Here is a 13,097-nt window from a genome sequence, read left to right on the forward strand (position 1 = left end):
TTTATTTGATCACTTTAATATGCCAGACCAGTCAGTCAGGGGGGACGGAGCACACACAGACATCTGTATTCGCAGCACGGAGGGCAGATGTCCACAGCCCTGGGCATGCATGTATCTCCTGTGGAATCGGGCAAATCGAGAATGCATAAATACCACGGCACAGCCAGACTTGGGGGGTTGGGGATCACAGGCCACAGGGGACCATGCTTCAGAGGCAGCCAGAGGCATTAAATACGGGGCCTAAACATTACAGTCCACTTCACCGTACACACAACTCAGACAGCAGAAGGAAGGAGACCACGGTATACACGCGCAAGCGGCTTTGGTCAGAGAGAGAACGGACAAGGGAGGTGGAGCCATGCAGTGGAAAGGCTTGCCTGGTCTACTCTCCATCTTCTCCATCCCCACCCAGCCCACAAAGTCACCTGGGATCACAGAATAAATTAGCTGGTCTTGGTGAGACGCCGAAAAGTCCTGCCTGGTATCTTTGATGGCCCCCGGGGTCCTCTGTGGACAGGGAGGAACCCGACAGCCGAGAACACTTGAACCCTTGGAAGGAACCGGCCTGGACTGGAGGGGACGGACGCCGAACTGATCAGGTAGAGGGGGGAGCCACGTCAGCCAGGCCAAGCGGGTGTGCTGCGCTGCCTGGACCCAGGTCCCGGGAGAGCAGGAGAGATCGGAGATCACGGAGGAATCCACTTTTGCAAGCAAAGCTGAAGAGGTCAGGACAAGCCTGTGTGTCCTCGCAACTGTCCCAAAGCCCGTTCCCCTCAGAACTGGCTAGCACTGCTCGGATCACACTGCAGCAGCCGGACAATGGATGGGTCACTCTTGGCACCTTTGATGAATTCTTCCAGGGACAGCTTGCCTGAGGGACAGAAGCGGGAGAAACAGGATCAGCCAGTGCTCTTCGTTCTTTTTTCTTTTTTTAAAGATTTATTTATTATATATACAATGTTCGGTCTGTGTGCATCCCTGTAGGCCAGAAGGGGGCACCAGATCTCATGACAGATGTTTGTGAGCTACCATGTGGATGCTGGGAATTGAACTCAGGACCTCTGGAAGAGCAGCCAGTACTCTTAACCTCTGAGACATCTCTCCAGGCTGCTCTTCGTTCTTTTGAGCTTCTAAAAGGGACAGGACCTCTGGTCGCAGTCTGGAACCTTCTGGAAAATGGACAATGTCCAGTCTCCATTCACTTCCAGGGTATTTACAATTTTTTTTTTTACATATGAATATACACATTTTTTTTTTACTGTGTATGTATGTGGGCACACATGCCATGTTGAGGCACACATGTGCTCAGAGGACAACTTGCAGGAATTGGTTCTCCTTACACCATACAAATGTAGGCCCTAGGGATTGAACTTACGTCATCAGGTTTGGTAATGAACTCTGGGTCTGAAGTAAGCTGCCAGCCCTACCCGGAGCCCGGGAGAGCCATCATGCTCCGGGGCAGCTGGGGAGATAGGACAAACTATGGGTGCTGATAAAGTTCCATTTCTATTAGTAGGCTAAAATCCTCCGACCAAGCCGGGGGTGGGGGGTGGGGGGGGGTTGGGGAGTATGTGTGTGTGTGTGGGGGGTAGTGGTGCATCCCTTAGTTCAAGCACTCAGGAGGCAGAGGCAGGTGGGTCCATGTGAGTTTGAGGCCAGCCTGGTCTACAGAGTGAGTTCCAGGACAGTCAGGGCTGCAAAGAGAAACCCTGTCTTGGGGGGATAAAAATCCTCCCCTGACCAAAAGCAACTTAGAAGAGGAAGGTTTCTTCAGCTTAGTTCTAGGTCGTAGCCCGTCAACCGCGGGGTTCTAGCTCAAAGCATGTCACTGCAGGGTTCTAGGTCACGGCCTGTCACTGCAGGGTTCTAGGTCAAAGCATGTCACTGCGGGGTTCTGGGTGACAGCCTGTCACTGCAGGGAGTCAAGCAGCAACTTGAAAACACCACGGGGCAGAGTATGAATGCATGGCTGTTTGCTGTCGATCTGCTTTCTTCCTTTATTTCACTGTTCAGGCCGCCCCACCCACCCCAGGAGAATGGAGATGGGCCTTCCCACATCAACCAACCATCAAGGCAATCCCAACAGGCACGCCCACAGGCTGGCATGATCTAGAGCAATGGTTCTCAACCTTCCTCATGCTGGGACCCTTTAATACAGTTCCTCACATTGTGGTGATCCCCAACCATAAAAGTATTTTCATTGCTACTTCATAACTGGAATTTTTCTGTTATGAATCGTAATGTAAATATCTGTGTTTCTCGATGGTCTTAGGTGACCCCTGTGAAAGGTCATTTGATCCCCAAAGGCGTCGAGACCCACATGTTGACAACCACTTATCTGGATAATTCTTCATTAGACTCTTCTTCTGAGCCAGGTAATGGTGGTATACGCCTTTAATCCCAGCACTCAGGAGGCAGAGGCAGGCAGTTCTCAGTTCGAGGCCAGCCTGGTCTACAGATCGAGTTCCAGGACAGCCAGAGCTACACAGAAAAACCATTGTCTCAAAAACAAAACAAAAAAAACCAAAACAAAACAAAAAAAAAAAGACTCTCTTAAGGGGCTGGCGCGATGGCTCAGCAGTTAAGAGCACTTGGTGCTTTTGCAGACGACCTGAGTTCAGTTCGCAGTATCCACATGGTGGCTCACAACCATTTGTAACTTCAGTTCCAGGGGGACCCAGTGCCTATCTGTGACCTCCCTGAGCACCAGGCACCCAATGCAGTACACAAACATACTCAGGCAAACACTCATATACAAAATAAATAATTTTTAGAAAAGGGACTTGAGGCGATTCTAGGTTGAGTCAAGTTGGAGGAAACCATCACGCTGCCTCCTCCTGCAGACTCTTGGCAGCTATGGGGAGGAGAGGCGGATCCCCGGCTGCCTTTGCCGTCCCTTTCTGGACCCGGCTTCTCCCCTTCTGAGTGCCAGCAACTGGCCGCAGGCTCGCAGGGCAGGCCTCTCTGTCCAGTGGCCTCAGGAGCGAACCCGACAACGGGGACATGTACAGCGGGGACGCAGTCCACCCTCCGAAGCTGGCAGGGCTCCTGGCCCTGGCAAGCGGGAACAACAGCCACAGCTTTTAGTAAGAGTGTGCCATCGGCATGGTGCTGCTCCAGTCGCACACCGATGATGCAAGGGGGCTTATCCCCATTTCACGGAGAAGCAAGCCAAGCCTGGGAAATGGCCAAGCCTCGACGTGGTGTGTCGGAATCAAAGCCCTGGAGTCACGATGCCCAGGAGAGTGAAGAAGCAGGCCTTTGAAACCAGCCCACAGGCCGCACTAGGCAGGAGGCTGTCCTGCTTTGTGTGTGAACGTGTTTTGAAAAGCAACTCCTTGCTGTCTGGAAGGCTTTGGGCTGTCTACAGTTCCACAGGAACCCCGAGTCCTGCTGAGCTCCGTCCTCAGCTCACCTGGGCCGAGCACTTGAGGCCCGGCCCGGCACTTACTTGTGCATTAGCGTACATTTAATCTCAGCACAGCCCGGGGAGCCTTTTCTTTCCCTTAATGTTGCATTTCTTGGTGGAACAAAAGCCAATCAGTCTTGCCTCTACAAAGCCACAGACAGGCAGAAATCAACTCACCGTGCGCGGTTACCTCGACCTTGCTGGGGTCCCAGGAGAAGCTCACAGCCGAGCAGAGAAGACACATCCTCATGGACTTCTCACGCCTCCCCTCCTTCCGAGACCTACCTTTTTACAGCCGTGGTAGGACCGCAGAGTCCTAGGTACTGTGGCCACAGACTGATGAGGCTTCCATGCCTGATGACCCCCATGAGTATCTGGGTGCCTCACATCTCAGGGTGATGGCAAGAGAAGCCCAGTCGGCTGCTCAGGATCCCATGACTCAAAAGTCCTTTGATTCAGTTTCTCACTTCTCCCCTCTCAGGCCATCAAGGATACTTGCCTCCCCTCCCTAAATACCCTTGTGGAAATAGGAAGACCACTCTCTCCATTATCACACGGGCTGGCTAATTTTATGTCAACTTGACGAAAGCTAGAGTCCTCAGAGAGGAGGGGACCTCAGTTGAGAAAATGCCTCCAGAAGATCTGTCTGTGGGCAAGCTGGTAGGACACATTCCTTCTTTGGTTTTTCAAGACAGGGTTTCTTTGTGTAGCTCTGGGTGTTCTGGAACTCATTGTAGACCAGGCTGGCCTCAAACTTGCAGAGGTCTGCCTGCCTCTACCTCCCAAGTGCTGGGATTAAAGGCATGCGCCACTATGCCTGGTCAGTAGGTCATTTCCTTAATTAGTGATTAATAGGGTCCAGCCTATTGTGAGTGGGGCCATCCCTAGGCTGGTGGTCCTGGGTTCTATAAGAAAGCAGAGTGAGCAAGCCATGAGGAGCAAGCCAGTAAGCAGCACCCCTCCATGGCCTCGGCATCAGCTCCTGCCTCCAGGTTCCTGTCCTGCTTGAGTTCCTGTCCTGACTTCCGTTGATGGTGACCTGCTGTATGAAGCATGGGTGAAATAAACCCTTTCTCTTCCCGGTTGCTTCCGGTCATGGTGTTTCATCACAGCAATAGCGACCCTCACTAAGACAACATGTATGAAGCCTGCAGCTCAGAGGTACAAAGTGACATGCCCATGGCCATAAAGCCATGGGGAGGGCACAGGATGCAAGGTAGGTGTCCCTGACCTGAATGCCAGGCTTCTCCCATCATAGCGGAATCAAGTGGGAGAGGAAGGGGAACAGCAGGCTTAGGAAGGGGCAGGGCCGGCTTGGGAGGGCCAGGGCTGCGGAGGGCCCATCCCCAACACATCTGCATCATCAACAGTTTCACACAAACATACAGTGCTCCCACCTCACCCCACCCCCACACCGCCCCCGCCCCCCTACCATCATTGTTTGTGTCCATCTGCCTGAAGATCTTGTCTGTTCGTTTCTCCGGCGTGGACTCATCCTCGGGCATTTTCATCACGGAGGACACCATCTTGTAGATGGCCTGCAAAGGAGCATCCGTGAGTGTGCTCAGGAGGACGGAGGACGGGTGAGGACTTTCTCCCTCACCCCACCCAAAAGCACAGACAGGGCAGAGTGCTCCCTGTGGGTGTCAGGACCCGTCTCTCATCAGAGCAAAGGGAGCCAGAAAAAGTTAAGTGATGTTTTAGAGCGCAGGGCACAGCTCGGCCGGGATGGGGGAATAACAGGACAGTTGGTCTGGGAGAGGGTGGGGAGAGTGACTGACATGCGCAAAGGATCTCTGGGGGCTGGGAATGCTGAGCAGGGAGGTCACAGGGGCAAGTACAGTAAGCCCTGCCTACCTGTGGGTCCCAAATCTGCAGGTTCCACAAACTGCAGATGGAAAATATTCCAGGAAAAGAAATATTACTGGAGGTACAGACTTTTTCTTATTCCCAAATAATACAGTGCGTCATTAACATCTGTACCTGCTGGGTCAAGCAGGACACGCAACATCTCTTTGTTTATTCATTCATTTAGTGTGCGTGTGGTGGGGGGAGATGATCTCGTGTGGAGGTCGGAGGACGACCTGTGGGCATTGGTTCTCTTTTCCTACTATGTGGGTTGTAGGGATCGAACTCGGGCTGTCAAGCTTGGCAGCAAGCACCTCTCCCACAGCGCCATCTCACTGGCCCAAACACAGAGATGATTTAGAACATGGAGGGGGAAGGACGCAGCGGGCATATGAGCATCATTCCCATGCAGGACTGCCCACTGCCTCATCCATTATGGTGCCATTCTGATTTCTACAGGAGGCCCCGACCCACAGAGACAGCTAAATTAATTGTAAGTTCTACATACGTGTGCAAAAACACCCACGCAGAGGCCAGAGGGGAATATTGGTGTCCACCTCGTTCCCTTTTGTCCTCTACTGAATCTGGAGCTTGCCATTTTTGTGAGGCTGCGTGGTCAGCAGGCTTCTGGGTCCTGACTCAACTGTCTCCTAGTTCTAGGGTTACAGACATGCTTACCCACTCCTGGCTTTTACGTGGGTGCTGGGATTCGAACCTTACCTACTAAGCCATGTTCCCAATTCTTGCTCAGATCACTCCCCCCCCCTTTCTTTTGGTTTTTCAAGACAGGGTTTCTCTGTGTCGTTTTGGTGCCTGTCCTGGATCTCACTCTGTAGACCAGGCTGGCCTCGAACTCACAGAGATCCGCCTGGCTCTGCCTCCCGAGTGCCGGGATTAAAGGCGTGCGCCACCAACGCCGGCTGCTCTCTGATCGTTCTTAAGCAGTCACCTGTCCTAGCCTCGGGTCTCATTAAAAGCAGAAAATGACCCGTTTGTGTAGGATGGGAGGTGGGGTGGGGGATAAACCTGACGGGTAAGCACAGCTGGGGGGCCTGATGTCTGGCAAGCCATGGGTGAAGGCTTGGCTTTTACCGTGATGCTTTTGCAAGAACCTGCAATCCTTAAGTGTGCAGGGTGGCAAGCGGGCTGAGGAGTGAGCTGGTGTCATAGTGATCAGAAAGAGCCCAGAGCTGGGTGGGCGTGCGTGCGTGCGTGCGTGCGTGCGTGCGTGCGTGCGTGCGTGCGTGCGCTGCTGGCTCCCTGTGCTCCAGCTGGCGGCCCTGCGGGGTGCCGGTACCTGCACGATCTCCAGCATCTCGCTGCGGCTGATGTAGCCGTTGCCGTCCAGGTCGTACATGCTGAAGGCCCATTTCAGCTTCTGCTCGAGCTTGCCCCGAGAGGTCACGCTCAGCGCGATGATGAACTCCCGGAAGTCGATGGTGCCGTCGCTGTTGGTGTCGAAGGTGCGGAAGACGTGCTCGGCGAACTTGGAGGCGTCGCCGTAGGGGAAGAAGTTGGCGTAGATCTTCTTGAACTCGTCCACCGTCAGGTGGCCGGTGGGACAGTCCTTGAGGAAGCCCTTGTACCACTCCTGCAGCTCGTGGTCGGTGAACTCCGTGTGCTCCCGCAGGTCCTGGAGGACCTCAGGCCGCAGCTTGCTGTTCTGCTTGCCCATGGCAGCTGGCACTGGAGACTCACCCTGCAAGGCACGAGGTCAGCTGTGGATGCGGGGCCCCAAGGTCCGGCTTCCCATCACATCCCACCACCACGCTGGCTAAGGAACGTCCCCTGTGTGTGGGCTGGAGGAACTCAACACCACGGTTGTGCAAACTCTGACTTTTAGGAGGTCTTGGATGTCTCTGGTCAGAAAGTACAAAATGGTTTTACTCAACATAAACACCAGAACACTCGAAGAAGACAGACCAACCCTTCAGCTTATCAGCTTGGGGCAAAGGGGTCACATGGACCTGACTCAGACCCTTTGCTCTGAACAACTAATTTTTTTCCTCTTGGGGTATCGTGTGTGTGTGTGTGTGTGTGTGTGTGTGTGTGTGTGTGTGTGTGTGTGTGTTTCATGTCATAGATACACTTGCTGATGCCACACAGTGAATGACGCTTGGGCAGGTGGATGGTGGTGGTCCACATTCCCATCTAACACAGCTTGGTGAACTTGACAGACAGACTGACATTCATCCTGAGTGGACGCTATTAATGAAGATATAGAGCAGGTGCACGCCTCCTCTAGCCTTTGGAAGTTTTACTTCATTTATCAACATGCCTAATTTTATAAACAATGTTGGTTATCAGCCCCATTCCTGCCCAGATTTCTTGGTAAATCTGGGTATAATAGGGTTTCATGGGGACTCGGATATTCCTTTGAAGTGTATTGGCAGGACAGAGACTTAATCCCTCCCAGACCACACAATTGACTAGGAAAGGTTACCAGCAGACATCATGCTGTTTTTATCCCGAAGAAGAGAGGCACCTGGGAACCCGTAGGGAGTCCCTGCTCTTTATTATGCCTTTGGGATATTGCTCCGGCAGGGAGGATACAGAATTAGCATGGATCGTTGAATGCTGATCTGAATGCTAACAGCTGAAAACAGGCCCCCATGGAAACCCAGGATTGTGCTCCACTGGAAAGCATGGCCCACTCACAGTCTCCCAGGAGGCCCATAGGTGAGATCCTGGGGTGATTCGCATTGGACATGAATACTGCTTTTACCTCACCACCTCAATTTTGTTTTCTTACTTCGGCAGTAACACATGGGCATGGCTCAGTCAGTTTTGAGGCATATAGAATGAGGGTGGGTAGCTGTCCCCGACCCAAGTCCCAAAGGAAACCACTCTGGGCTGCTTCGAGGCTTATGAATTCCCAATTATCTGTGCTGGGTCCTGTTAAGGAAGACGAGACCCCGCCCTTCAATACTACACACCACATCCTCTCTCATTTTTTTTTTTTTGTTTTTGTTTTTGTTTTTGTTTTTCAAGACAGGGTTTCTCTGTGTAGCTTTGTGCCTTTCCTGGAACTCACTTGGTAGCCCAGGCTGGCCTTGAACTCACAGAGATCTGCCTGCCTCTGCCTCCCGAGTGCTGGGATTAAAGGAGTGTGCCACCACCGCCCGGCTTTTTTGGTTTTTTGATACAGGGTTTCTCTGTGTAGCTTTGTGCCTTTCCTGGAACTCATTCTGTAGCCCAGGCTGGCCTCGAACTCACAGAGATACACCTGCCTCTGCCTCCCAAGTGCTGGGATTAAAGGCATGCACCACTGCCACCCGGCTCACATCCTCTCTCTTCTTCACCCCCCGCCCCCAGGTTTTCAGCTCTCTCTATCCATGTTTTATTTTACTTCTCTATAGGACTATGATACTTTTAAAGTTCCTCATCCAACACAGACATGGGGCACCTTGATAGTGCCTTTGAAAACACACACACACACACACACACACACACACACACACACACACACACACACGGGGTTGGGGATTTAGCTCAGTGGTAGAGTGCTTGCCTAGCAAGCACAAGGCCCTGGGTTCAATCCTCAGCTCTGGAAAACACACACACACACACACACACACACACACACACACACACACACGCACATGCACACGCACACTCGCATATGCACACACACAAATAACCAGTGCCCCTAACAACAACCAACTCAAATGTCCATAGTGTCCTGATAAGAAATAAGCATCAAGTGAACCGGCCTGGTGGCACACACCTGTAATTCCAGAACTGGGGGCAGAGGCAGGAGGATCAGGAGTTCAAGGCCAGCCTGTGCTACTTGAGACAAAAAAGAAAGAAAATTAAAAGAGAAAATCTACAAATGGAAAGAGGTTATGCCCAAGAGCATGTGAAGAGTGCTGCCATTTGCAAAAGCAACGGAGTCTGATGTGTCCGTGTGTGGAGGCCTCCTCTGGAAGAACTTACTAGAAAGGGGAACATTGGCTGAAGAGGAGGGACGGCTGGATAGACAGGGACCTTGTAGGGCTTTTTGTTGTATTCTCCTTTGTAATTTTATTGTTAGTTTATTGATGTGTTCTGATATAGGGTCTCGTGTAGCCCAGGCTGGCCTCGAACTCCTGGTGGAGCTAGGATGATCCTTACACTCCTCACCCTCCTGCCTCCGCCCTCCAGCGGTCACAGGGTGTGTGCCTACCATGCCTGGCTGCAATTTGAAGATCCTGAACTGGGTCCACATTTCCTTTTTTTCCTTCTATGTTTTAAGAATGTTTATTGGATGTGTCTGAGAGTTGTACTTGTCTAAGACATGGTGTGTGTGTGCCTGGTACCTGCAGGGGCTGGGATAGGAGGCTGGACCCCCTGGAACTGGAGTGATAGTTCGTAAGCCGCCATGTGGGTGCTGGGAACTGAACTGAACTGGGGTCCTCTGCAAGAACAGTAAGAGCCATCTCCCCAGCCTGGCCCCTTAGTTTACAGCTTCTATTCAAAGAACAGGCACACACACCACAGTGGGCCAGCCTCTGCTCCTTGACTGGGGTGGCAAGTCTAAGAACCTCCAAATTGATAGAGTGGGATAGTGTAGTCTCAGTCCCGCCTGGAAGGGGCTTTGGACCAAGGACGGGGAACAAGAGGTGGAGAGAGAGCACCGAGGTGGTGGCGCACGCCTTTAATCCCAGCACTCAGGAGGCAGAGGCAGGTGAATCTCTGAGTTCGAGGCCAGCCTGGTCTACCAAGTGAGTTCCAGGACAGCCAGGGCTCCACTGAGAAACCCTGTCTCAACCCCCCCCCCCAAAAAAAAGGGGGCAGAAATAGGGTCCTGGAAAAGCTGCATTAAAGAGGCACACACCCTCCGGAGTCTCTTCCTGTGATGGCCGACCGCCAGATCCTCTCTTTCTCAGCCCCCATCTCACAGCCTTGCTCCCATCAAGGTTGACAGTGCCCTCTTTCTGCTTCGCCTACAGGTCAATCTTAAACCACAAGTCAGTCAACCTCTCCCAATGGCCTGTGCTGGCTGGGAGGATGCCCAGAGGCTACATCCTGCTCTGAACAGGAGCCCACGAGTCCAGAGTCTTCTCCAATCAGAGATGTTCTGCCCTCAGTGGCCGAATGTGGCCGCTGTCACTGAGAGGTCACAGCAGGCCTAGATAAGCACACAGGTGAGGAGCTGGCTGCTCTCCAGGGGCCCCCCTATCCAGGGCTCTGATTCAGCCATGACTTGGGATAAGATGCATGTTGGGATCCTTTGGGAAGAGATAGGAATGCCTTAGTTTTATGACAGGTAATTCATTTTGGAAACTCCGTTAACAAGACACACATAACACTGAAGCCACACAGGACCACGGAAGTGAGGAAAAGAACAGGGCCGGTGGGAAGGTCGGACACCTGGGGAGGCTGGTCTAAAGAATCTAAGCAGAGTAGGACGAGAGCTCTAAAAAGAGCTGTCCAGAGGCCCTCTGGAAAGACGATAGGGAAGGAAAGGGGGAGAGAGGGAGGGAGGAAGGGAGGGAGAGAGGGAGGAGGGGAGAGAGGGAGGGAGGGAGGGAGGGAGGGAACTGGAATATGGGGAGGAAGAGGCCCAGGAAGGTGGCTGTAAGGATGTCACTGTGAATGGAGGGCCCTCCGTAGGCCCTCAGGCTGGACATACAACTGTATAAAACAAGGTGGGCAGTGGAACCCCAGAGAACAGGGCAGAAGTTGGGGTCACAGGGGGTGGGAGGTAGGGAAGCAGGGTTGGACTGAGCTGGGGGGGGGGTGCGGCTCCTGTTCAAATACTAATATTGGGGATAGAAGGTTCTAGACCCAGTGGAACCTTGCAGCCACAAAGCCCTCGCCACTGAACCATTCTCAGGGGGAGACCTACAGCGTGTCTCTGGACTGGGGTCCACTCAGAAACTTCACCCTGCTAATAAGGAAACTGAGCCCCAGAGAGAGAGCTGCAGAACCTCTCCTAAAGCGAGCCAGGATCGGACTCCAGGTTGCCTGGCTGTGAGATTGTGTGGGGAGGGCAGTCCTGGAGTGGGCCGTGTGGTCACAGCCCACCCCGTGCCTGTGGCTCCTCTTCCCGGTCGGTCGGCAGCCCTGCACCCCACAGCCCTGCACCCCACAGCCTTGCCACAGCCCCTTGGTATCCAGCTCACGCGCTCAGCATCCGCTCACCTCACTGAACACACATCGCGGCGGTGTCTGTGATTTATCACCCTACAGATGCTACCAAAATGCCAAACTCCTCGCACCCGCTCTGCGGGTGTCTGCAGAGAGGAAGCTGCCGTGCAGAGAGAGAGAGAGAGAGAGCCTTGGCGTTGGCTGGAGGGAAATGCTTGATTTTCCCGGCTCCTTCCCAAGACTACCAGAGGCAGCAGCTCCCAACTGCAATGCTGTGACTCTGCCCACCCTTCGCCTTCTCCCTGGCGTCGGGCTGCTTGGCAGAATGGGTGTTTTGTGTTGGTTTAGGGCATTCTTGCTGTTGTGGTATAGTACGTACACACACACACTCACACACACACCAGGAAGGTCTTTGACAAAGCTTGTATCTCAGTAGAGCCCAAGTGACCCTCTTTGGATGCAAAGACCAAGGCTCAAACATCAAAATGGGAGGGAGACCACTCAGGAGCCTCCAAACCACGTGCCAGGGGTCAGGGCTATTCCTGAGGCTCTGAGGGCCCACGGGATGTAGTAAAGGGAAGAGGAATGGTCTGGGCCTCGGGACCTTGCTCTGAGAAAGGCAGTGGCTTTACGTTCTGCTCCCGGGTCCAAACTCCTTCAAAGAAAGGGCGGTGCCCGTGGAAACAGGCCTGGTTGTCTGAAGAATCTGGGACCGACAGCATAAACAGTATGGCTAAGGAGGAGGAGAGGCCCTTTTCTGAAACGTGAGGGAAGAAGGGCACTAGACGGAACCCCAGCCCTGGAGGGACTGCATGGAGCAGAGTCCTCCGGCCCAGCCATGTCCCGCTATAGCCGCATGGGAAGACACACCTCAAGGATGCTAAGTGCTGCCGAGATTCATGGAGAGCCAGCAGCCCGCCGGCCTGAGTCGTAGGAACTCTCAGCTCGGTGTGATCAGTGACGGGGACACCCCGTCTATCTGCAGAGGAGAGGAGGATTCTGTCCAGAGACTTGGGACAGAGGAACAACAGTCACAGAGCAGGGTAGCACCCAGAGAGGGTAGGAAAGCTGGATCCCTGAAGCAGAGAGCCCCATCCCCACCCGGGGCTCCTTCCTGGCCTGTGGAAAGCGTGGGCTGCCAGGACAGATCATCAGCTGAGGGGTAGGGTAGCTCTCCAGAAAAGCCCACACTCCGGCAGGAGGGCAGGAAAATTCAACATTTTCCAGTCTCTTGGGCTCTTGTAAGAGTCCATACTCCCTAGGGCCCTGGGCTCCCATGGCACATTCCTAGGCAGTGGTTTGCCTAGGAAGATGGCATTTAGAGTCAAAACTGAGGGCCCAAAGAGGATGATGGCGGCTCTAGGGAGGACGGGACAGAGATTCCAGCACTGGGAAGGCGTCTCACTGGGCTCAGCTGGGAGTTGGCAGAAGCATCTCATTGAGAAAGACAGAAAATCCAGTGAGGCAGGTGCTTGCCTGCTATGACAAGGTCAGGTATGCCGTCGCTGGAAACGGGCTCCATCCTTTGGGCTGGGCCCCTCCCTTCCCAGCCAGCATCCTGAGTGGCAGGGAGTCTCCATGTGCACTGAACTGGTATCCGCCAGGGCAGTGGCTGGCATGGCCATGTCACAAGGCGGCCTCCTAACGCTCACTTCCACGAAACTGTTAAGTGGAGCCCACGAAGGCCGGCAGCTTCACGCTCGCTTCCCGGCACTCATTCGCAGGCGCCTATCAAAGACCTGGATAAAATATTTAATACAAAAGGCCT

At 53.5% G+C, this 13,097-nt stretch overlaps 1 protein-coding gene across 1 annotated transcript in view; it reads right to left on the reverse strand.

Annotated features, from left to right (window-relative positions):
• Positions 1-13,097, reverse strand: part of Hpcal1 (hippocalcin like 1) — a 110,430-nt gene continuing 97,333 nt past the window's right edge. Inside the window, exons 3-5 of the mRNA XM_006976611.4 lie at positions 6,555-6,956; positions 4,842-4,947; positions 1-871 (exon numbers count right to left, since the gene is read on the reverse strand). Coding sequence (XP_006976673.1) covers positions 774-871; positions 4,842-4,947; positions 6,555-6,932 — 582 coding nt within the window. The 5' untranslated portion in view covers positions 6,933-6,956 and the 3' untranslated portion in view covers positions 1-773. The remainder of the gene's footprint in view (positions 872-4,841; positions 4,948-6,554; positions 6,957-13,097) is intronic.

The sequence above is a fragment of the Peromyscus maniculatus genome, chromosome 22 (assembly GCF_049852395.1).
Source record: "Peromyscus maniculatus bairdii isolate BWxNUB_F1_BW_parent chromosome 22, HU_Pman_BW_mat_3.1, whole genome shotgun sequence".
Taxonomy (NCBI): Eukaryota; Metazoa; Chordata; class Mammalia; order Rodentia; family Cricetidae; genus Peromyscus; species Peromyscus maniculatus.